Below are 23037 nucleotides of genomic sequence, written 5' to 3'. Positions count from 1 at the left end.
TATTGCTCGATACAGGTGACAAACACCTACAGTGGAATTACGACCTTCCTTATCGGTTTCGAACCTAGGCTGGACATATAATCAACATCCATGGCCTAGTGGTTAGGGTGTCCTCATGTAAAGGTGGAGGCTGGAAGTTTTTTCACTGTTCTGGATTATATTGTTCTGGATATATCTATATATAATATATATATATATATATATATATATATATATATATATATATATATATATATATATATATATATATATATATATAGGCCTATATATATATATATATATATATATATATATATATAAATAGATAGATATATATATATATTGATAGATATATATACTGGCAGAGTGAAAAGTAATCTATCATCTTAGCAGATAATATCCATACCATTCTAGACACACTTGTTAGGATTCCAGTGTTGATAGTTACAGATAGACGTTGGGGGTTCTTTCCTTGAAATTAGCGCCGCGTGTTTTCGTCTCCCCTACGCAACTACCGTAATAAAATACACAAGAAGAAGAAGCTAAAGAAGAAGAAGAAAAAGAGGGGAAAAAAGAAAGATTCCTTTTTGTTAGTTTATCTCCGTAGCCTGGCAGGCACATCACACACAGATGCCACTCACTCGTTACCCCAACAGCGAAGCTGGCCTCGTGATTGGTAAATAACTCTTTGTTTTTCAACACTTCTAATAAACCTTTGGTATTGTACTAAAACTTTTGTCAGAGTATAGAGGAAGTTTCGTAGCCGTTTTACAGAAATAGTCTGTGTACGTATTAGTATTGCGACATAGCGGACACATCAACTCACTCAACGAGTATCATAAAGGGGGGAACATAATATACAAGATCTAATTTTACATATTGACGTGACAAACTCGTTAAGGATGTAGAAAGAGAGGGCAACTGTTGGTCGTTTTGCAGTGAAACAAACAAACAGGGAACGAATGTTCATTAAGGATACGTTATCAGCAAGGAGAGGATCATAGTTTATAGTATAGCCTTGTTATTTTTAGTCCCTATCGGTTAATTCGTTCCATTTGGAAGTGTTAAATTAGGTGAGTATATATTGTCAACTGTTGCAAAGTAGCCTAGGTATATAATTCTATGGGTTTTTGGACTGTTTACCATAGACAAAACAAAAAACGAAGTTGTGTTTTTTATTTATTTTTTATTTCTAGTCCCAATACGAGCAGTATAGTGTAAATTGTCACCAGCAGAGTTATCTGGATATTGAGCAGTTGCAGGCCTATACAGAAATTGTGCTAGATAGTTTAGCTTGTCTTAGGACATTAATTTGTTTAGTAAAGATTAACTCCCCCAACCCTACCCCCACCCCTCACCATTTTGCTAATCCTCATTTCAAATACGGTTTAGTGCACTACTCACATATAGTTACGACTAAGGCTTTGAAATGATACTGGAAATTAATTAGCCAGTTTCACTTGACCACACGTTTCTTTCCAAGCTTATCAATAAGGGCTAAGTATATATAATATATATATAGTTTTTTAAAGCCACCGCCGCTTATATTTGGAATATTCAATGTTAACATGAAACAACTTAATACGTAGCATATTGTAGGACTGGTCTATATAGGTTAATACGTGGTAGTATATTTCCTCATGACCACGCTCATTCCTGGACACGTGCTCTCGTGAAGAGGTATATAGGTCTATTAAACATATTTCATAAACTGTTGTAATCATAAATGAAACAAGAAAGTAAAATATTAATAACTGTTTCTTTTCATCCTTTTTGTATTCATTTGGCTTTCCAGAGAAGTTATGTTAGGCATCAAATTAACACCGTCGCTATAGTTTACTCACGACTTGTCTTCAAAAATCGATATATATATATATATTTTTAATATATTCTTGCTCTTTCTCTCTCTCCTCAGAATAACTTTGAATTTTACACTTCATTTCTCGAAAAGGACATCTTATCTTTATTTAATATTTCATTTGTGACAACGAGAATTGATACACGGAGAGTATACCGTGGTTAGTGAGGAGGAGAAGAAGAACTCAAGAGAGATCGGAGGTGAAACCTTTTTATGGTTAAATTATAACGGAATTATCTCGGAATTACAAACAAGAAGAATTAAACATGTTTCCGAAAGGTCCACAGAAGAAGAAGAAGGATACCATTGTGGTCATTGTTGATGGAAAGTCCCCACAGGTTAGTGTATTCGAGGTTTCTTTAAAACAAAAATGCATCCTGTTGATTTTTTGTTGATTTTTTGGTTGGGGGGGGGGTGGAGGGGAAATTTTCTTGCTTAGCCGTTTATAGCTTGACTAGGTGATGTTTGTGTTAAATCAGTGGTGTCTACAGGATTTTGCAAAGCAGGCAGTGCCTTCAATATAAAAAAAAAAAAAAACTTTTCATAATTTTTTTAATTTGTATTACCTAAAAATGGAATTTTGCTGGAATGTATTTACATGTATACATGTAATTACTTCAGATATATATCTAATTTTAACCTTCCAGGAATGTATAACTTGTCAGTTCCAATTACATGACATAAAGTGACTTTGATGTGTAAAGTTGGTCACTTGCCGTGTATTTCAATTTATGTGTATGAGGGGGCCCACCGAGCCTGAAGTGCCCCGGGGTGCCCAAGGTCTAGACCGGGCACTGAAAGCAGAAGGGGGGGGGGGTGGAGGGGACGAATTCTAGAGGAGACAAATTATAAATTTCCCCCGACTGATTTAAGAAGGAGCATGGACCTTTACACTGAAAGGACCACCACAGGCGAATGAATGATTTTGTTAAGGCAGGGATAACGCTTGAGTTTTAAAGCCGACTTCCATGAAAGTGGTTCGGGGGGGGGGGGGGTGTGGACCAGAAAAAACAAAAATATCCGAGGCATAGTTAGAGAATGTTTAGACTATCAACTTGGTTGATAATTAGCTCTAAACGTAAGCTTGTTGTAATAAAACTACTCTTGATTATTTTTGTGAGATAGATTGGTAAACAATTTCCCATACAGACGATGGAAGTAGATGGCAAGGGGGTGGGAGGGGGGATGGAAAGGCGGCCCCATCCGCCCCCTTGTAGTTATAGTTTAAAGATGGGTGTCATAAAAACTGAAATAGAATCGTTATTATAACGTCAATGTATCTCTCTTTCACTTCGACTGTGTCAGTTTAAAATTCTGCCTGAAGTCACTCCGTTAGTATACTTGAGTATCCAGTTGAACATTCCTCGGTGTCTCTATCATGCATAGCAAACAAACATAATAGTCAGAAACAAACAGACTACTTGCAAAAAAAAAAGAAATGTTAGCAATGTTGAGGACACTAAAATGTCAAGACGATGTTGAACTGATGTTATTCGAAAGAAACTACTGCTAATAAGTCAATAGCCTGCCCCATACATGTGCATATGCTTGTAGCTTTGTCACGGGGAAGTCGTTGGTATAGATATGTCCGGTTTTTACAGGCAAACAACTACAAGCTTCATAAAAAGCTTATTGTTAAGATTAATTTTGCAACCAAAAAACACGAAAAAAACCTGGTTACGCAATGTCACGTTTTAATAAAATGGTATATGCATTAAAAGTGCCCCATTTTTTTTTTTTTTTTTAGTCATTTACGAAATTACGTGGAATGTCTTGTAGATTGGGAAACTTCCTTTTTACCATGAAAGAGATACTCTGTAGATAGTAAAGAACTATTGCGTAATACGGTACCAGGCGTCACCATCCGAGTTTTGCAAACTGATTTGGTTGTCATGGTTGGTGTGTTGCCGTTATAGTGAGCCTACTATAGGCTGGTATGGTGATACCAATGACGTGCTGGTGTCACCACGGGGGAGATGCCGCTACACTGTGCCTGACTTGGTGACGTCACCATATATCGTTGCCACCTGAGACCAGCTATCGCTAACTTAGCGCCGTGCAATTGACGGCAGAAGTCGCTATACGGTTCCCATAGTATGGCTACCATGCAGTAAGTCGAAACGGCTGACTTAGTACGTGTTGCCACCATGCAGATTCCCGCAATTGCTGACATAGCACGTGGAATTGGTGTTCTACACTACGCGTTGTCGAAAGCACCAACCAGTGAATAGTTTCACCGTTACGTGACAACTACGTGCGGTATAAGCCAAGGTGCGCGTCGTTGAAAGTCCACATATGATGCAACGTTCTCGAAGCTTCTAAGTTTGTGAAATAAAGTCACAAGTCATTATCAGATAATTACGAGACTTGATAGAGATTTATTATTATATTATTAGTTTCGTTGTCAGAATTCGTCTGTATGATCTACCCGTTATTTAGTTCTGATGATGCGCTCGCGTGGTTTCTGGGTACGCGTGGTCGAGGTCGTTGCAAAAACATGTCACATGTTCAGCGCGTCGATCTCTTAATTGGTTGTTTCGACAACGCATAGCTTGCCAAAAAAAATTTCTGACACAATTGGCGCGCCATAAGACATGGACGTTTCCAATCGAATGTTAGATTGGATCCTTGGAAATGTTCAGTCTAGACAATTCGAAATAAAAAGTATATATAAAACAAAGGTTGTAATGCGCACAAATGATCACATGACCTGTGATATCACATATTTGACATCACAAGATACATTGTCACAAGGAATTCATTCTAGACTTATGTACACATATGACGTCATCGTCACTATGGAGGGAATAGTCGTCGCTATGCTGGTATAGTCGTAGCCACATGGACTGTTTTCTTGTTCGCCATGTAAAAAGACAATACTGTTGCTTTCATTGTGACACTAAAGCCCGGGTCACATCTGCGCGATTCAACACGCGATTCAACTCGCAACTAAAATCACGCGAATCAGAAAAGTTGCTTCAAAGAAGTTGCGCTGATTAGGACATTGCTCTATTGCAAATCGACGGCGCAACTTTTATTGCGCAACAAGTTGATACCCGTGTCTAACTACGCGATTCAACCTTCAATTGTATTGCGAGTTGAATCGCGTGTTGAATCGCGCAGATGTGACCCGGGCTTAAGACATCATATACCATACGTAGGCTAATGGATGTTATAATCGCTAAATGTGAAAACGTGACCTAAGAATAACACAGTTCACAGGTTTATGATTTTCCGCTAACAGGATACTTGTATGTTTACACGTTCCTTTTTTAAAAGACCTTTACCCTCCTATCATACATAGTTTCTCTTGACAATGAACCGTATGATTACCTCCCCCCCCCCCCGTTTCACTCCGTCCCTCGTCGTGCAAGAACGAAACAGAAATATCGATGCATGTATAAAGGCAATAAGGAAGTAATTTATACGTCCTGTAACATTTAACAGTTCAACGCTTCAAAACTCACACAGAGAAAGCAGCAACACTTCACGTGAGAAAATGTTTATCGTAAATATTATGATGCGACCAAATTTACATCCGAGAATTGATTTAACGAAGGTCAAATTACAAAAGATTAATTAAAGTGACACAAACACGAGCACAAAATACCTGTGCGGTTCTGCAGGTCGACAGTTTTGAGGGTTCCGAACTGAAATAGTCAATAATTTCTTGAGTTTTATCTTCAAATTTGTGTTCTTTTAACAATTTTGAAAGTTAGTTTGGAATGTGTATGTCGTACCACAGCGAATACAAATACATATATTGTGCGATATATATTACACTAATCTAAGTTAGCGGCTCAGATGGCGTGTTAAACTTTAAATATGTCTGTAACCATGCATTTATTATATTATTTACAATCTACTTAAGTTATGCTGTATATATATATATATATATATATATATATATATATATATTAATAAATATATGTTGATACTAGTGGAACACTAGTAGTTGTAACTCGGAGTTTCACGCGTTTTAGCGATCGTCAGACAACTGAAACATATATTCCGCTCTGTCCACTGGACATAGAGCACTCTGCGCCAAGATAGACGCCAACCAACCAACTCTATAAATATATATATATATATATATATATATATATATATATATATATATATATATATAAATATATATATATATATATATATATATATATTGCAGCGGTGTAACCTACACAGTACACATATAATGTTACTGTCAGGATGTAATATGTGTAATCCATAGGATAGATATTATGTTTTCGGATGTAGATATAAGATATGTGAACTGAATCCAAATTTGTAGGTCAGGCCGGAACCGGATTTGGCCAGGTCTGACAGATATTAACGTTAACGAAAGGCTCTTGTCACGTATTGTGCGTGCCATATTGTGTTACTGGTGAACCCACACGTTCAATATGTCGTGTTGATTATTATGTGGTTAATACTAAATAGATCACTAAATAGACATACCATTCTAAAGCTAAGCTTTGTTAACAATAAAACCTATTGTAATCGCCGTCTCGCCACAGTGTAGTCTCTGCGGCACTCCCCTTCCCCCGACAAATTCTTCAAGTTTTCTCGGAAATTCTTAATTAATTGGTGCAAAACCTTTAATTCAGCATGTGTAATAAGAAATCTAATGCATAAGGTAAATATTTCAAGTTTGCCCTTTCATGAAGCCCTATACTTACTTATGCGATTTTTTGTTGTTAAAGGAAGACTCAAATTGTATTACTTTCTACAATGTACAACGATTACAGTGTTCTCAGATTGCATACAGGTACTTACGTTTGCCCTAGTATCTGTACTAAATATGTAATAATTGCCCTTGTCCTAATATCTGTACTAAATTCCTAAATTGTCCCGGTACAAATTGAGTACAAATCCATAATGAACGAGTTCTATAGTACAGGCAAATTACCTTGAGTTTTTATATAGAGTACCAGTATACTAGAACGGACTCACTACCAGTCGGGTACAATGTATAGACTAATATGTTAAGTGTGTTTATAATTACGTGGTCGCCACTTTACACCAGCAACAAATGTATAGGAATATTTTACACCAATTATATATTAGTAGGCCTACACATTAGTACATTTTCAGTAAAAAAAAATCAATATTGAAATACCTACATTGAATGAATTTTTAAATCAATTTAGGTTCTTTATTCTGCAAGTGGAAAAAAGTCCTAAAAATTCAAAGATATACCGTAACATATCGTATGATAAGCTTTGTATTGCTTTTAGTACAAATTGTCACGTTTTATTTGAATGAAGTTAAGGACATATTGTATATGTCAGAATGCTTCATGTGTACCATATATATGCCTATGGTGAATAAATGAGAAGGAAAAATTTAAAAGAAAAAGAAAAAAAGGCCTACACATTAGTAACGAAATACCGATAAGTTCACGTCATGGACATATATATATATATATATATATATATATATATATATATATATATATATATATATATATATATATATATATATATATATATATATATATATATATATATCTGTCATAGTATGGATGGATAAATCTTACAGACCATCACTGATTATCTGTTGAGTTCATTTTGGGCGTTCCATAGAAACCACCAGCAAACCCATCTTCTGATAATCAAAAGGTGTTCTCCCAGGGTGGTCGTTGGACTATCGTGACGTCACAATGGTGCGTGCAGCAACAGAAACGGTATCTGTTTACAAATTCCACAGATAAGATGTTCCATAGAACGACGGAAATTGAATCAAAATAGAACTGGACTTGAGCCGTCTGCATGTTGTATGAAGTAGAAAATAAAAATAATAATAACAATGATCATGATAATTTAACTCGGTTCCGCTCTGACTTGAACGTAAGTCCCGCTGGGTACGTGGGAATTCTTACGGTATTCGTAGATGGAGAAAAAAACTACTGTTGTCAAGATTTCACGATGAACTTGGTGGTTCAGTCACACAAGAGCCCCGAGTCTAAAAGGTTAAAAAATCCTACATGTAGTAAAAGAAAAAAAGGTCATTTTGGTTATAGAATTGTTACAACTATTTCGGTGTTAAATATCTAGATGTTCAAATTAAAGTTTCCTACATGCCACCTGTAGCCGAACTAAAAACAAAATGTTAGCATTGTGTGTGAGTTCACTGTCATCGGGATTTTATCATACTACCAAAAATGGTGGGCAAAGTTTGACAATTTTTGAAGGTTTTCTAGTTTTGATTTCTTACGAACATATTTGGAAGTAAAATCAAGAAAACGTTGCAAGGATAACTTATTCTTCGGGAACGTTTACCAGGGAGGGGCAAGCTCTTCCTCTGTTACCGTGAAAGTTCGAAGTTCGGTTGTGTTCACATCGATCCTGAACCTTTTTGGATTAGTGTTACTGCGATGTTATAGGCCTTACGTTTGAAGAAGGATGGACAATTAAAGGTCTGCTGTATAGACCCCAACTAAGTCATGCTATCATGGAAAAAGTTTCTTGAGATGACGTAATCGACCTGCCTTGGTCGTAAAATGACCTTTTTTTACCAATTAGTCTGCAACGCCTGCCACATATATTTTTCTTGTATGAGGGTCTTTGTGTGAACGCTGTATGATTAACTACACTGTAGACATGGACTTATTTCCACACGGTGTTTACACAAAAGAACCTAATGGTGTTGAGCAGCTATGCAGGCTATCAATTGTAGAGCCTGAGGTCGATTTAACGACCGCGGCAGGTCGATTACGTAATCACAAAACTTTCCTAGCTATAGCGTGCTATAATTGGAGCCAATAAAGCAGATCTTTTATATAAGAACAAAGTTTGGCACATCATGTCAATGGTAGCTAAAAAGTAATCTGCACTTGATTATGTACGACTTTCATAGTTAATTTCTTCACTTTTCGAACTGAATTGTGGCTGAACGTTTTGAAGTAGACCAACTGTTAACACAAACTGCCGATTCAACACGTACAGTAGGCCTATTTTTTTATACTGTGACGTTACATGATTTTATAACCTTACACCTAAGTCACCTTGACAATACCCACTATACAAGAAAAAAAGAAGAAAAAACCCGCATAGTCTTTCTGGCTACCAACTATTTACATTCCTAACGCCTTATACTTGAACTCCACGTTGACTCAGTAACGTTTGTTTTTGTGTACACAATCACAATTAACATAGCCGCAGTCTCTTTGTGACGTCACGTGTTTTATGCGTGCGTGTGGGGGTGACTCACGTTACGTTACAATACAAGTAGTAGGCGAACCGAAATTTAAAAAAAAAATTGCTATAGGTTGTTTGTGTATTTCATTCTTTAAGCACATATGACCTGTTATGAGTTCATACTCATCACCATCCAGACATTCTTCATATATCACGATATGACTTCCGGTCGTGACGTCATCAGAACAGTATTATGAGTAATTGTGCGAAGTTATTTTTAAGGAAAGTCACCCAGGAAAGAACCTGGCCACGAAAAGCCAAACACCGAACGACTGATCCGCTCTCAACCCCAGTCCCCTTGCATCGGGACTGTGACTGTGTGATCATCGTCGGGTGTGTATCACGATTCCCCTAGAAGGGAACATAATAATGCTATACACAGTATCTTAGCCAAAGGCCGAGAAGCGATATGTTACTAATTTTCATGACCCAGCCTGCATGTAGCCAAGAAAAAAATGTTCCAGATACATATTTATGTCATTTCCTTCAACCTGAAGTCGTTTTTATGAACGTTAGTTTTGCTTAAAATTTTACAGTTAAATACGTTATTAAACCAGACTATGAAATTCAGCATAATTCATTTTTTTGTAATAAAGAGTATACGGTACCTATTCGCACTCGTAATCCGGGGTATTGATTGAAAATTTTAATCTCATCTTCGATTGAAATGGTGTATGTCGATTAATCTGACGTCATAAGTCACTACAATTTTTATCCGATAATTTTGTACGTTTTCATAAACATTCTAACATTACATCGTAAGTAAACAAGTGATCGAATCACGTTTTATATTACCCAAAACCAGTTTGGTAGTTCACAAATTACAAATAGAAGATGCACAGCCAAGCGTAAATATTATTATAACACGTCCGATTTACGGGAATTCTTAATGTGATCAATTTCTTTCTTGAATGTTGAATCCCTAACCACACACACCACCCTCCCCCCTCCCCCGTACGTCTCCAGTGTGTATTATATTTGTTCATAAGCATGATAAACTATATTGCAGGGCTAATGAAAACATGAATGTTGCTTCACCATTGATTTGTGAATATATCTTTGGGCCTTTATTATCATGGTCATAGTACGGTTTTTCAGCTTGCAATGTTGATTGTGACTCACAATTTGGCGTTCCATAATGATGTAGAAATGAAAACTCGCGCGCGCGATAGTTCACGCGTATACCCAAACAGTTATTGTTATACTACCATGTTGTAAGTGGTTGTAAGTGGGACCTAGTGTTATCGAGCTCCATGGCTCCTGATTGTAGTTAGATTGTGTACCATAGAAGCAAAAATACGAAAAAATATCTCAATAGATAGGCAATACGGAAGTGCTGTTAAGAAAATGGCGTTCATACCATTTGTAAATAATATCGTATAACTCCCTTTATAAATGAATTGGTCACAATGCTTCTTATCTAACCCACCCCTCACCTAGTCCCCCACCCCCACCCCCACCCCCACCCCCATATCTTCACATCGGCTTTCAATAAAAGTAAGTCAATATCATGAACATTGAGAAGTGAACTTTCTGCGTTTGTTTCATTCTTGGTCGTTGTGTTTAGCATGCTAGCTTTTTTTTGGTGACCAGTGAGATACAACACTCCAGATAAGCTATAAATATACTGTACATTTATCGCATATTGATAACCACGCACAGTCTCAAACCTATGACAATTGTTACTGAACAGCTCCAACCCCACCCTACCCCACCTGCCACCTTTTGTCTCCTTCCTGACCCTTTATTACTTGTGATTTTTTTTTTGGCAACATAATAGAGAACAAGGTTCTTTCCTCTAAACGACTGTCTAACACCTCTACCCACCTCCCCTTTACGTGTCAGTTTGTAAAGTAACAGGTGACGCAAGAAGTTCTAAGTGAGTCGCTTGTAAACATTCAAAAGTGGACCTACATCATGAAATAATCCTTGAAGTTTGGCAGAGAACAGGTGTCTCTCTAGGAAAGAAAGGGTCACAGTTTGTTGTCAGAATTCGAAAATGACCTCCACAAAAAAAGTACACTTTGAAGAATCAGTTCAGTTAATTAGAAGACGAAAATAATCGACAGAGCGGCGTCAAATGAACAGACACGAAGGAGTTTATATTATTGTTTCTAATTTAATGCTTATTCTTTTTACTTCGTTAATATACTGCTGTCACCACAAACATCCAGCACATATTTACCTCAAACAAACCGTCTAAAGCAGTATTCTGAGAAGGAGTTATTTACTTTGCAATGATAACACACTCTTCTTAACTGGAAACTTGCCCATTGTGGGCAATAGGCTGGTTTTGCGTTATTGTGACGTCAGCTATATGTGTGGTATTGAATCAAGGTTTCAATGAGAACTGCATGCATAGTTGCACAAGTAAAGTGAAGTTGGGGCAACTGTGGTGTTTGTCCTTTTGAAATAGAGGCGTCGTGTGGTTTTCACTCTTTAGGCCGTAAAGTTTATATTTCGGGCTAGTTCGATCCCACTAACACCCAAAGATCTCCGCCCATAAAGAGTAAAACTAACATAGCGCACGGCATGTGGCCGTCTATATATATATATATATATATATATATATATATAAACAGTTTCAATTCCTGCTACTCCTTGTCACTTTCGGTGATCATGCACTGAAGAAGAGCTAGTTTTGCTCGAAAGCTCTGCAAAAACCAAACATTGGCTGTTTTACTTCCAATCACTTACCTAATTCAATTATTGTATCTCACTCGAGATCCAGCCTTTCTCTAAATGCAGCATAGTTGTTTAACAGTTTTTCCGTTATTCCTATATATATATATATATATATATATATTCGTCACTATAGAGTCGTTACAGTGTGTGCAGTACCCTTGTATGGGAAACAGACTGTATATTGTGTCCGTATACTCGTTCTCTAGCATAGTTTTATGTATAGGCCCACCCGTATACTATTTAACACTATTTAACCTATTATAGCTATACGCAAACTTTATGCAAAGTGTTTGTTCCTCTTCAGTGGATAAGCAGTTTGCTAACAGTTTTATTTTATTTTGCTCTTCTGTTAGTAGATCTTAAGTTTCACTTGGGCGGTAACCCTCGCCATAACCGAGTTCGACATTTTCAGTTTGAATTATAAGTTAGACTAGTAGTGTAAAAATAAAAGCTCCTGGAAGTTGTGGCTTGTTTTCATTTCACGGTATGATTGGTCGTCATGTACACCTATCAACAGATTGATATGGACTGATAAAGTGTCGTCTGCTTATCCCCTCGCTCAAGTTATGTAACAAATTTACCTGTAAATCAAACCCGTCAAAACGGAAAGCAATATTCCCGAAGGAGACAAAGAAAATATCGATATAGGCTACACTTTTTTTCATATGTTATGTATTTAACTGTGTGGATGTTTTCGTCAATGACTTGTTATGGTGCAAGGGCTTCCTAGCTGTGCTATAATCCGTGACATTTGAACTTGGTAACCAACGACTTAAAGGATTACATGATAAATTGGGCCTTGTTACCATGGTACCACCTGTTACGCGTAGGGAGATTCTCGGTAAGGGACTATAATTGGCTAACGTGATAGGTTAGTAAGCCTAAGGCTGTAGTCACGAAATAGATAAATGTCAGCCTGGTGTATTTCACCTATATGTGTATTGTAAAGGACTCTTAGAGTTGAAAGGTTCACTGGGTTCAATTAATAAAGACCGTTTCGCAAATTCCAAATGCGCGTATATAGGCAAACTTGAATCGCATATGTGCAGTTACTAGCGTATAACAAATTTTAAAAGTATATTATGGGGCGCCGATTGTGACATGATAACGTACGAAGGCACACTAAGTTGGCACAATAGGAACTTTATTGCACATATATATAATATTTACTAGGAGATGAACGCATAAGTTATTACATACACTGTAATAGGTGGTACTAGAGAGCCATACACGTCAAACGAGAGAAAGTTTTGGGTTATTACATCTTCGCCTTTTGTTTTCCGACGTAATGACCTAACCCGCTGTATTGTGGAATGTTTTAACGCTTTACGTGTTTATGGTGGTATCACGTGACCTGACCTCACTTGACCTGTTCTCACTTGACCTGACCTGACCTGACCTCACTTGCTCTGATCTGATAAGTACTTCGATTCGCCCCACTGTCCATTGCACGACTTTACTAATAATCGTTAATTTTTAAAACAAAAGCAACGAGTTTGATTTCTACCTCAAAGGCTGCATGCTACATTTATTCAGTTAAGAAAATGTTATATAAATAATAAGAAAATATCCTGTTTCTTCTCTTTTTTTTACAGACGATCCCAACAATGGACACACCGCCAGAGGCGCAGAAGCTTCCCAAATGTCGTCTGTTCTTCATCTTAACTATTATTTTAATCCTATCTCTCGTCCTGTTGGCTGGTTACTGTGCCTGGTTGTTTGTCCTATACGAAACAGACGTTGAGCAAATGGAACATTCCGACGAGAGTTTTATGAAAAATCCCACAGAGAGTCCGATAGAGGACGCTATTCACTTCAGCACATCGTTACCAGAAGCCGATAAGGACTACCTCATTAAATCAGTGAATACAGATTTAGAAGGCAGTTTTTCCGAAGATGAGGGTGGTGACTTTGGGTTTCTTGGAAGCAGTAGTTCAGTGGAAAGCGTCTACGACTCTAGTTTACCATATGGAAGTTCCGAGACGTCAGTTTCGTTGTCATTGTCGTGGCCGGAAGTCTATGAATATTCATATTCGGACTCTTCTTCACTTTCAGTCGATGATACCACGAAAAAAGCCGACCAATTCTTAATTCCCGACAGGAAAGGGAAACTTCGCTCGGGTGGATTAAAAGGCTTTTTGGACAATCTCCGTAATAACGGGGGAAGAGATACAACGGTAGAGGATGTTCTGTCATATGACGTAATGTCCTCTTATTGGATCCGACATCCAATTGACGATGACGTTGAAGAAAGCCAAAGCATCACTGCATTTGACAGTGACTTTACAGAATGGAGTGATTGGGTAGAACCCTCGGATGAAGGTTCTGGCTCGTGGCAAGAGGACGATAGCTGGTTTAGCAGTGATTGGCCTATTGACCTGTTCAGCGAAACATTGAGTGAAGTAGATAGCTACGTGGGGTCTGGTGACAGTTACGATATTGTTGTGAGTATGACCTTCATTCTTTCGTTCATTCGTTTATTCACTGATTTCATTCGTACGTTCCTTAATACATTCGATACAGACTTACCTTTGTCTAGACTGCCCAAATTGCGTGTTACTGTTAACGTAAACTGGCAGAACTCAATTCATTCATTTTTACGTTCCTTCCTTCCTTCGCACATCCGTCCGTTCGTCCGTTCGTCTGTCCGTCTGTTCGTGCGCCCGCTCATTCATTTTGTTACAGATTCACTTTACCAAGACTGCCCAAAATATTTGAAGGGCTTCTTTTGCAAGTTTCCTGTTTCCAGAAAACCTTTCTTACTAAGTGTATCGATGAATATTATTGTTGTTTACGACTTGAACCAGGGTTAGGGCATGTATAGCTCCCTGCTTCAACTATCTGTCTCTTTTACTTTATATTTTCTTCTTTTCTACTTTATTTCTTGTCCATAGGATGAATACATTCCTCGACCCGTTGATCGACCCACCATTACAATTGACGAATCGCCGGCCGAGAGAATTGAGATCGCCGTCTGTAATTGGCCAAAGAGACTCTTCGACAAAGAAGCTCAACTGTTTGGTTCCGTGAAGGTACGTCCTGATTTCTTTATGCCAGGGGCGCAAACCATTTTTTTGGCTCTGGGGCTGGGTGGGGGAGGGGGGGGGGGGTACGGCCAAGAGACTCTTCGATAAAGAAGCGCAACTGTTTGGTTCCATGAAGGTACGTCCTGTTGTCTTGTTGACTGTTGGCAACCATTTTTTTGGCTGGGTGAGGGGGGGGGTCTGGGGTACGGAAGGAGGATACCGGAGGTTGTGTAATAATGTCGTCATGGAGGAATGGTCTGTCTCTCTCCTTCCCTTGTGTGAATGGAGGGTGCTTAGATTCAAAATGGTTCTATATTATGCAACTTTTGAAACAATGTGTAAGAATTTTTATCTGTTTAGGTTATACTGTACATAAGTTTTACATGTCATAGACTTATATAATGTAGGTTTGCAATATAGGAATGTTTTATGAAATGATCTTTCTGTCACGAGGGGGGCGGGGTAAGTGTGGTAGGGGATGATTACCCCCCCCAAGTAAACGTGGATGGGTTCGTGCTTTATGATGTGTCTAGCTGGTGTTGTTGAGCAAATCGCGACCCCCACCCCCTTCCCTCTCCAGTCGATGTGCTGCAGGCTACACTGCATCGACATATTCAGTTTATGAGGCTGTTTCGAGGCTATATAGGTAGCCCCAAATTAAATAAAAATTAAAAAAAAGAAAACAACAAAGCCTTTTCCTATTGTTTATTGTAGTTTCCAATTGTTATTTTTCGTAAGCAGGTATACGTTGTAATCTTTGTTTACGTTGCTACGTCGATACTCACGTTGCAATCCATTGATATTAACTTCAAACTTGTTAGCCCTGCATGTTCAAATATATTGTACTCGTGGTTGCGATGTCGAAACTCCTGCTGAATAATAGTAGGGGAGATTGAATATGATCCCACCGTACTATACAGGGGTCCTCGATAGACGACCCGTGGGTAAAAAACGACTCAGAAGTCATTTCAAGTATGATCACGATGGTTTTGCTCTATATTGCACCGGGTATGTCACTTAGGCTTGAACATCCTACCTATCAGACTATATACCCTGCACATTTGTCCATTCTAGGCATAGTGATGTAGTATTATATCTCGAAAGGCTCTTTGGGTCCAATTACTGTTTCTCTCTTACCCCTCGTAAGAATGGAAAAAAAATCTTTAGCATACTTTTTTAGAATACTTTCTTATTGAATGAATCTGTATTAACGTCACAATCAAACGTTGGGGGAGGGGCGGGAAACGTTGTACGTGTGCACATGTAGGAATTTGTCGAGTTTCATATTTGTCCTCCCCCCCCACCCAAAAAAAAAAAATAAGAAGCAAAGATGGCGCCCATTGTTCGTACGAAAATACCGACTTAAATAGAGTAATGAACATCTGAACAGGAAACTCCATTATCCGCATACTCATATATGCATTCCACGGATGTGGTTATCTGTAGAATTCCAAATATAACTTACAAAGCTCGCTAGACAGGAAGCGTTTCACCCAATTGAGGTCTCGAATGCTGGGTGTGGGAGGGGGGGGGGGTGGATCTATCGAAAGACTAGAGAGAGGGTAAGGAAGAGGGGGGATATTATAATTGTGTACCACCCCGCTCCAACTCCCTTCTCAATTGTTTTTCTTTCCAAACGACAGTTTAAAGGATTAAGAGGATACGGGCATAACCAAGTCACCAAATCTATCGTCATAAAAGTTGTGTTTCTACTTTATTTTTCTGCTCTAGATGGCTCAGTATTCAAATCCTAGCTATGACGTCACCAGCCTGAGTACGTCCAATGTATTCATCACGCAGATTCGATCTGAAGTGGATGGCGTGTTGACGGCGAGAATCTTTATGAGGGATTATAGTGTGGTAAGTCGATCCTTAAATTTAAAGCGAGCGAAGTTAGGGTTTGCTCTCCAGCCGTTTTGTTAAAAAACAAAATGAGAAGCAAACACCATTGCATCATCTTTATCATGTACATGAAAGATCTTAACTGTGCTGTAGAAAGATCTAAACTGTGCTGTAGCGTATGCAATCCCCTTACATTGCTATGATATATTTCATGATACAGTGGCATCGTGACACCAAACATTGACTTTAATTGAAGTACCACACACTGTGATTTTTAAATCATAGAACAAAGGCAATGAAGAAGAATTGGAAAATTCACACAAATGCATAGAGTATATATGTTGTTCTTTTTATATACGTCAGTCAATATTACATTTCCACTCGGCCGATTCCTTTAATGAACAATTTGTTAAGTTATTCACCAACAAGTTTTTTAAATTTATTTCTCCATCATTTTAGGTTTTTTTGTTGTTTCCAACAAACCAAACATTACTTTTTCTCTACTATGTTGTCTTGAAATGCCTATGTTTTCTCAACATGGTGACCTTTTCTTCTTTTCCCCTCCCAACAGTCAATTGTTGCCGTGCGAGAATTGGTCAAGACACCAATGTCAACCTTCTCGAGCTGTTACTTCTCTTTCTTGACCCCTGACCTCCAGGAGGACGCTTTTGGGGAAGACTACAGCGGTGACGGCGACGACGAAGACGAGGTAATATATTACACGTTTATACAGTCCAGCAGAGAGTTCAGTCTAGTCTGAACTAGACTGTATTTAGAGTTGAGTCATGTCTGAACTAGACTGGGTTTAGAGTTAAGTCTAGTCTTGGCTAGACTGGATTTAGAGTTGAGTCTAGTCTGAGCTAGACTGGAGTTAGAGTTAAGTCTAGTCTGAGCTAGGCTGGGGTAGAGTTAAGTCATGTCTGAGCTAGTCTGTGGTTAGAGTTAAGTCTTGTCTGAGCTAGACTGGGGATAGAGTTAAGTCTTGTCTGAGCTAGTCTGAGGTTAGAGTTTAGTCCAGTCTAAGCTAGACTGGGGTTAGAGTTGAGTCCAGTCTGAGCTAGACTGGGGTTAGAGTTAAGTCCTGTCTGAGCTAGTCTGGGGTTAGAGTTGAGTCATGTCTGAACTAGACTGGGTTTAGAGTTAAATCCAGTCTGAGCTAGACTGGGGTAAGAGTTAAGTCCTGGCCGAGATAGACTGGGGTTAGAGTTGAGTCTAGTCTGAGCTAGACTGGGGTTAGAGTTAAGTCTAGTATGAGCTAGACTGGGGTAGAGCTAAGTCCTGGCTGAACTAGACTGGGGTTAGAGTTGAGTCCTGTCTGAGCTAGTCTGGGGTTAGAGTTGAGTCATGTCTGAACTAGACTGGGTTTAGAGTTAAGTCCTGTCTGAGCTAGTCTGGGGTTAGAGTTAATGCCTGTTTGACCTAGACCGAGTTTAGAGTTCAGTCCAGTCTGAGCTAGACTGGGTTTAGCGACATGTCTATAGAGTAATTCAGATGCCAATTAAACTATACAAACGTCAAATACTGCTATGTTTAATTTGAAGAAATTCGTTATTCCTTAATTTATTAGTTTTATAAATAGTTTCTCGAAATTTCGTGACACATTAACATTTAACTAAATAATTTGTATCATATCTTAATAAAAATAATAATGATAATGATAATGATAATATTAATGATAATGATAATGATAATGGTAATAATAATAACACCCACACAAAAAAGAAAAGCCAAATAAGCAAGAAAGATCTAATGATTTAATTCAACATTTTTTTCCCTTTTCAGTTCGAAGGGTCAGGAGCGGAATTCGAAGATGACCTTCAAGAATTGACCCTGGAGATTCGAAACCCAGTTTTGCTCGGCAGTAATCTTCCGATATTTTCCCAACCTATTGCCAAGATTTGCATGCATTCCACCAAATACTGGGCAACATCTATCCACATCAAGCCGTAGAAGTATATCTCTTGACGGGAGAAATCATATCTTGCCTTGATATCTCAGTGATTGTTATTGTAAAAGTTCTATGACCAGGTTGGAAGATATCTTATAGTTAAAATGATACTGTTTTATACATCGGAGAGGAATCTGGTCTCCAATATCTTCAGAATTAGTCAATATAAATTCAGTTGAAGTTTTGCAGCAAAAGAGTATCAAAAGATAATTACGAGTTATGAATAACTCTATTGTTCCTTTTGTTTTTAGTGTATTATTTATAAATATTAATATTGTTATTTTTGTTGTTGTTGTTGTTATAAGATGTCCTTCATATTGAGCTACCGTGGGTTGTAGGTTCCATGAAAGAGAAATAAATGTTCGCAGCTGAGTATGGGTTGAATATATTAGTGCTGTGTGTTAGAATGCTTCGAACCCAGACAACATACATATAGATGTTTATAGAGGGAGTGCCAACGTCACGAGAAAGGCACTGACATTTTACGCAATGATGTTTCGCCCTATATATTTCGTGTAAAGATAAAAACCCTGATGCTGTTTCGTGGAAGTGTCTTGCAGGGGAATTTGCAAGGGTTTTTATAGGAAGCGATGAGTTCTGTGGAAGGGAAATTCCCATGTACCACATGTCTATCCTCTATACTGACAAAATGGATTTAAAATTAACAACATTTACAAAGCCGTTTTGAAACAAATGCTGTGTGTTTGTATGGATGATGGAATGAAGGGGAAGGGGTGAGGGGAGGGGAGGGTGATGGGGTTGACCCAGCCGAGAGGTAAACGCAACCATCCTCATCATCTTTATGGAACTCCCACCGTACCCATTCTTACCCACCCCGCCGTAAAGCGGAGCTAAGTAAAACCTTTCCCCTGTATGAGATATCTTGATGTAAAAATTATGACGTCATGTGGCTGCCACTGTTATAAACATATCAATCACTTTGTGACAGTGTTTTTATTGATAAAGATACACAAACCGTCCAACCACTATTTTAAAATGCTTCAACACTGCCATATGTGCGTGTGCTGGGGGAAGGGTATGGTTGGTACGGTGGGTGTGGGGTTGGGGTGTGGGGGTAACCATGTGAGGCTACTGCTCCCTAATGAATATAATACTATAACCTTTTAATCCCCACTTTTGTTTAAATACCTCAATTGAGTTTGATTTATGTAGTAATTATGTCTTTGTTTTAAGTTATTGTATTATATTAGACTAGTCACGTCTGTTTGTTTATCTAGGACTTACTTCCTTAATTAAAAATTACTTGTAGTTAAAATGTATCAGTCCCGTCTTTGACGAGATTAAGTTGTCGATATTAATTGGCCTTAGCCCCTGGTGTTCAAAGCGAGGGGTTCTGGTGGGGTGATATTGTCGAAATAGGACCATAACTTTAAAATTGAAATGGGGATTGATAGTTGGACGTTCTGAGAACCGAATTAAGACATTCTAATCTTTTTAAAACTAAACTTTGAAAGAAAAACCACAACTATTATAACCCCATATAGCCTTTGTAAAAACGTTACATACATTGACCTAGTGTGTTCTCTATGGATTGGATAGCGCTACACATATACTGCATAGAACAGATAGACGTATCAGTATGTATTATATGTGCATGAATAATATATCTTGCCAAGATAAACGGGGGGAAAAAACACTCCTGAAATAAATCACAGATATTTACGACTTGAACTTTATCCTCTCGGGTTCTCTAATCAGATCTCACAATTTTAAGTCAATGTTGAATTTTTCTATATGAAAGATAGATCAATGTTAAACTTTGCCCCCTTCTTATTACAGTTCAGTAGATGAGTTTGCTAACATTATAATGTAAACATTATATACCTGGATGCTAACATATAATAATTTACGATATCGCTGAAATTATTTATGCTGTCGGGTGATGGTTTGATTTCATAAAGCGTCAAAGGTCATCGAGCCCCCCCTCCCCCCCCCCCCCCAAAAAAAAACAATGTGTTCGGTGAAGGAAAGTAACGACCGAGGCCAAAAAAAAAATGTCTCTGCAAATGTTGAAATTATTTTATCTGATGTGTTTATGCTGTGTATTCAACAATATTTTTTTTTAAATACTAATATGAACTTATATAACACAACCAATAATTTAAGGAATGTGAAAAGCTATGCTACTATCTCACTCACTTTTTCTTATCAAGTATTTTTGCTTCAACTATTTTTTTTTTTATGATTTTTCGTTTCAACTTTTGTCTCACTCATCATAAGACAACAAATTTATATATTTATACATATTTGCAAGTTTTGTTACACTTTTTTGTTGTTATTGATATAACGATATCTATGTTGATATACGCCAGTTCTATAAACATATAACATATTGAGTTATTTAGCAGCTAGAGTTTTGAAGGCTAACGTTGGCTGACATTTTACGGCTGATGTCAAAAGAATTATGTTTGGATATTTCAAACTCTCAAATTACATAATAAGCATTATCTTGTACTAAATAACGAGTCACGGGTGACATGTAACAAGTATCGAGAATGAAGTGTTGGGTACCGGTATTGGTAATAAGTATTAGTTTATACGAGTTATACGAGTATCAAGTTTACACGAAACTCGTGACAAGTGAGCGTATCAAATTTTGGATGAACGAGTTACTTTTCTGTGTGGAAATTGCAACAAATTTGTATTCCTTATACAAACCAATATAATTTTTCTAACTCAAACTCATATTAATTTCATTAGGCAGGTATACACGTTATTCCCAACCTCCTACCCCCCCCCACCCCACAAGAAAAAGGAAAAAACTGATGATTATTATATTCCGAGGACGATAGGTCAAAAACCATATCTTTCAATGAAAACATTTCTGGGCTATTATTTATCGGATAAACAAAAATTTCGTCGTATATGTATTGTTGTGTAAGGAAGTTTAGCTGCTGTGACGCAATACATCTGTTCAATGATTTTATGTAATACATACATCGTCCGGTCTCGAGGACAAGTTATCACCCCTCCCCCACCCCACCATTTATCGAGATCTTCATTTTCCGTAAGCATATTGTAAAATAACACATTACCGTTTAACCCCCGTCCCCGAAGCTGTATACCGCCTGCCGCCCCCCCCTCCCCCACCCCACCTCTTGTGAAGCTGTTATTTTTATACACTTGTCTAAATGTATGTATGTAACTTGTAACTCTTAGAGTGTATACGAGGTAAAAGTGCGTAGTGTTTAACGTTTGAAGTTTAAAAAAGGATTAAAAAGAATGTAAATATCGAAAAGGTAAGGTCAAAGGTTATGGGATAAAATTCCACCATTCTATTTTATTTATTTCTGTTTTTTGGAAAAACTTCACGACAACTTTTGTACAGGCTTTTATATGAATTTATCATACAACGAATATTCATCGAAAATAATATCACTGACATAAAGACATAACAAGAAAGTTGCTTCAATGTCATCTATCTTCTATGAGTCATGTTTCGATGTAGCATGAAATTAACCATGGATCATATCAACGTGCCGTCGCCTCCCCCTCCCACCCCTCTCATTCCCCCATTTTGTGAAAAATTTCCCCCTTTTTTAATGTTAAAAAAACAAAAAAAATTATTATTGTTATTCAAATGTTCTATTTTGTTCAAAAGTGTTCGAATATTGGAATACTTGGTACAGAGAAAAGATTTTGTGGTTTGCCTCCTCAAATCAAAATCGCATGTTCACATCAGACTCTCCATGTTTGTGCCCATCGCTCCCCTCCCCATTCCGCACCCTCCCCCATTAAAGACTAAACCCTCTACCAGCACCTATGTCAATTTGCTTCCAATGGAAGAGTCAAGCTTTCTCTATATCACTTTACATAAGTAAAAAGTCGCCCAGGAAAGAACCTGGGCACGAAAACCAAACTACCGAACGACTGATCCGCTCTCAGCCCCAGTGACCTTGTATCGGGACTGTGACTGTGTGATCATCGTCGGGTGTGCATCGCCATTCCCCTCGAAAGGGAACAGATACTACACATGATCTTAGCTAAAAGGCCGAGAAGCGATCAGTTGACATAAGTTGTTTATAACACACCACGCTTATGATTATTCATACACATTACATCTTTTGGGTTATTTTAGGCACTTTTTCCTAACTCAATACTTTACCGTGATAGCCATAGAATAGTATCTATATGGAGCGAAAGTCTATAACATATGAAAGATACTTGATCACGAGGTGTCGAGAATGCACCCCTTCCCCCACCCTCACGACCCCCCTATATTTCCCTGCATTCCCTCGTCAGACTTGCAAATGGACGACATATTGCAATGTTTAAAGAATTGAACCATGGAACTACAGCTTTCGTGTGGAAGTCAACGGTGAAATTACGCGTAGGGCAGGCATATATAATTAGATCTGTAATACAGGGCAGATCACAGGGACCAATCTCGTTCCAAGTGCTTCTCATTTTGTTTTTTAACAGGTGCAAGAAAGACGAGCCTGTACACTATAATGAACTACTTTTTTACTACTCTTCTGGGAC

At 38.0% G+C, this 23037-nt stretch overlaps 1 protein-coding gene and 1 pseudogene across 2 annotated transcripts; one reads left to right on the top strand and one right to left on the bottom strand.

The window, feature by feature from the left end:
• The first annotated feature begins 473 nt into the window (after window positions 1–473).
• Window positions 474–21297, top strand: LOC139982365 (uncharacterized). 2 transcript variants are annotated; one of them, XM_071995117.1, is made up of 7 exons: window positions 474–655; window positions 1895–2175; window positions 13314–14162; window positions 14613–14750; window positions 16476–16604; window positions 17158–17295; window positions 18369–21297. In XM_071995117.1, the coding sequence occupies exons 2-7, from the start codon at window positions 2104–2106 to the stop codon at window positions 18534–18536; spliced, it is 1494 nt and encodes a 497-aa protein (XP_071851218.1). In that variant the 5' UTR covers window positions 474–655; window positions 1895–2103; the 3' UTR covers window positions 18537–21297. The 2 variants fall into 2 exon arrangements, with proteins under 2 accessions (XP_071851218.1, XP_071851217.1); XM_071995116.1 differs by lacking the exon at window positions 474–655 and adding an exon at window positions 676–1052.
• A 1047-nt stretch (window positions 21298–22344) lies between these two features.
• Window positions 22345–22558, bottom strand: LOC139983931 (U2 spliceosomal RNA; annotated as a pseudogene).
• Between the last annotated feature and the right edge of the window lie 479 nt (window positions 22559–23037).

This window comes from Apostichopus japonicus, chromosome 16, assembly GCF_037975245.1.
Source record: "Apostichopus japonicus isolate 1M-3 chromosome 16, ASM3797524v1, whole genome shotgun sequence".
NCBI lineage: Eukaryota > Metazoa > Echinodermata > Holothuroidea > Aspidochirotida > Stichopodidae > Apostichopus > Apostichopus japonicus.
This window is presented reverse-complemented; position numbering and strand designations above follow the sequence as displayed.

Excerpts from the sequence above, each read along its gene's own strand:
- LOC139982365 (XM_071995117.1), top strand. The coding sequence starts at position 2,104 with ATGTTTCCGAAAGGTCCACAGAAGAAGAAGAAGGATACCATTGTGGTC. Across the intron at positions 14,751-16,475 it reads AACTGTTTGGTTCCGTGAAG|ATGGCTCAGTATTCAAATCC; the intron begins GTACGTCCTGAT and ends TTTCTGCTCTAG. Across the intron at positions 17,296-18,368 it reads ACGGCGACGACGAAGACGAG|TTCGAAGGGTCAGGAGCGGA; the intron begins GTAATATATTAC and ends TTCCCTTTTCAG.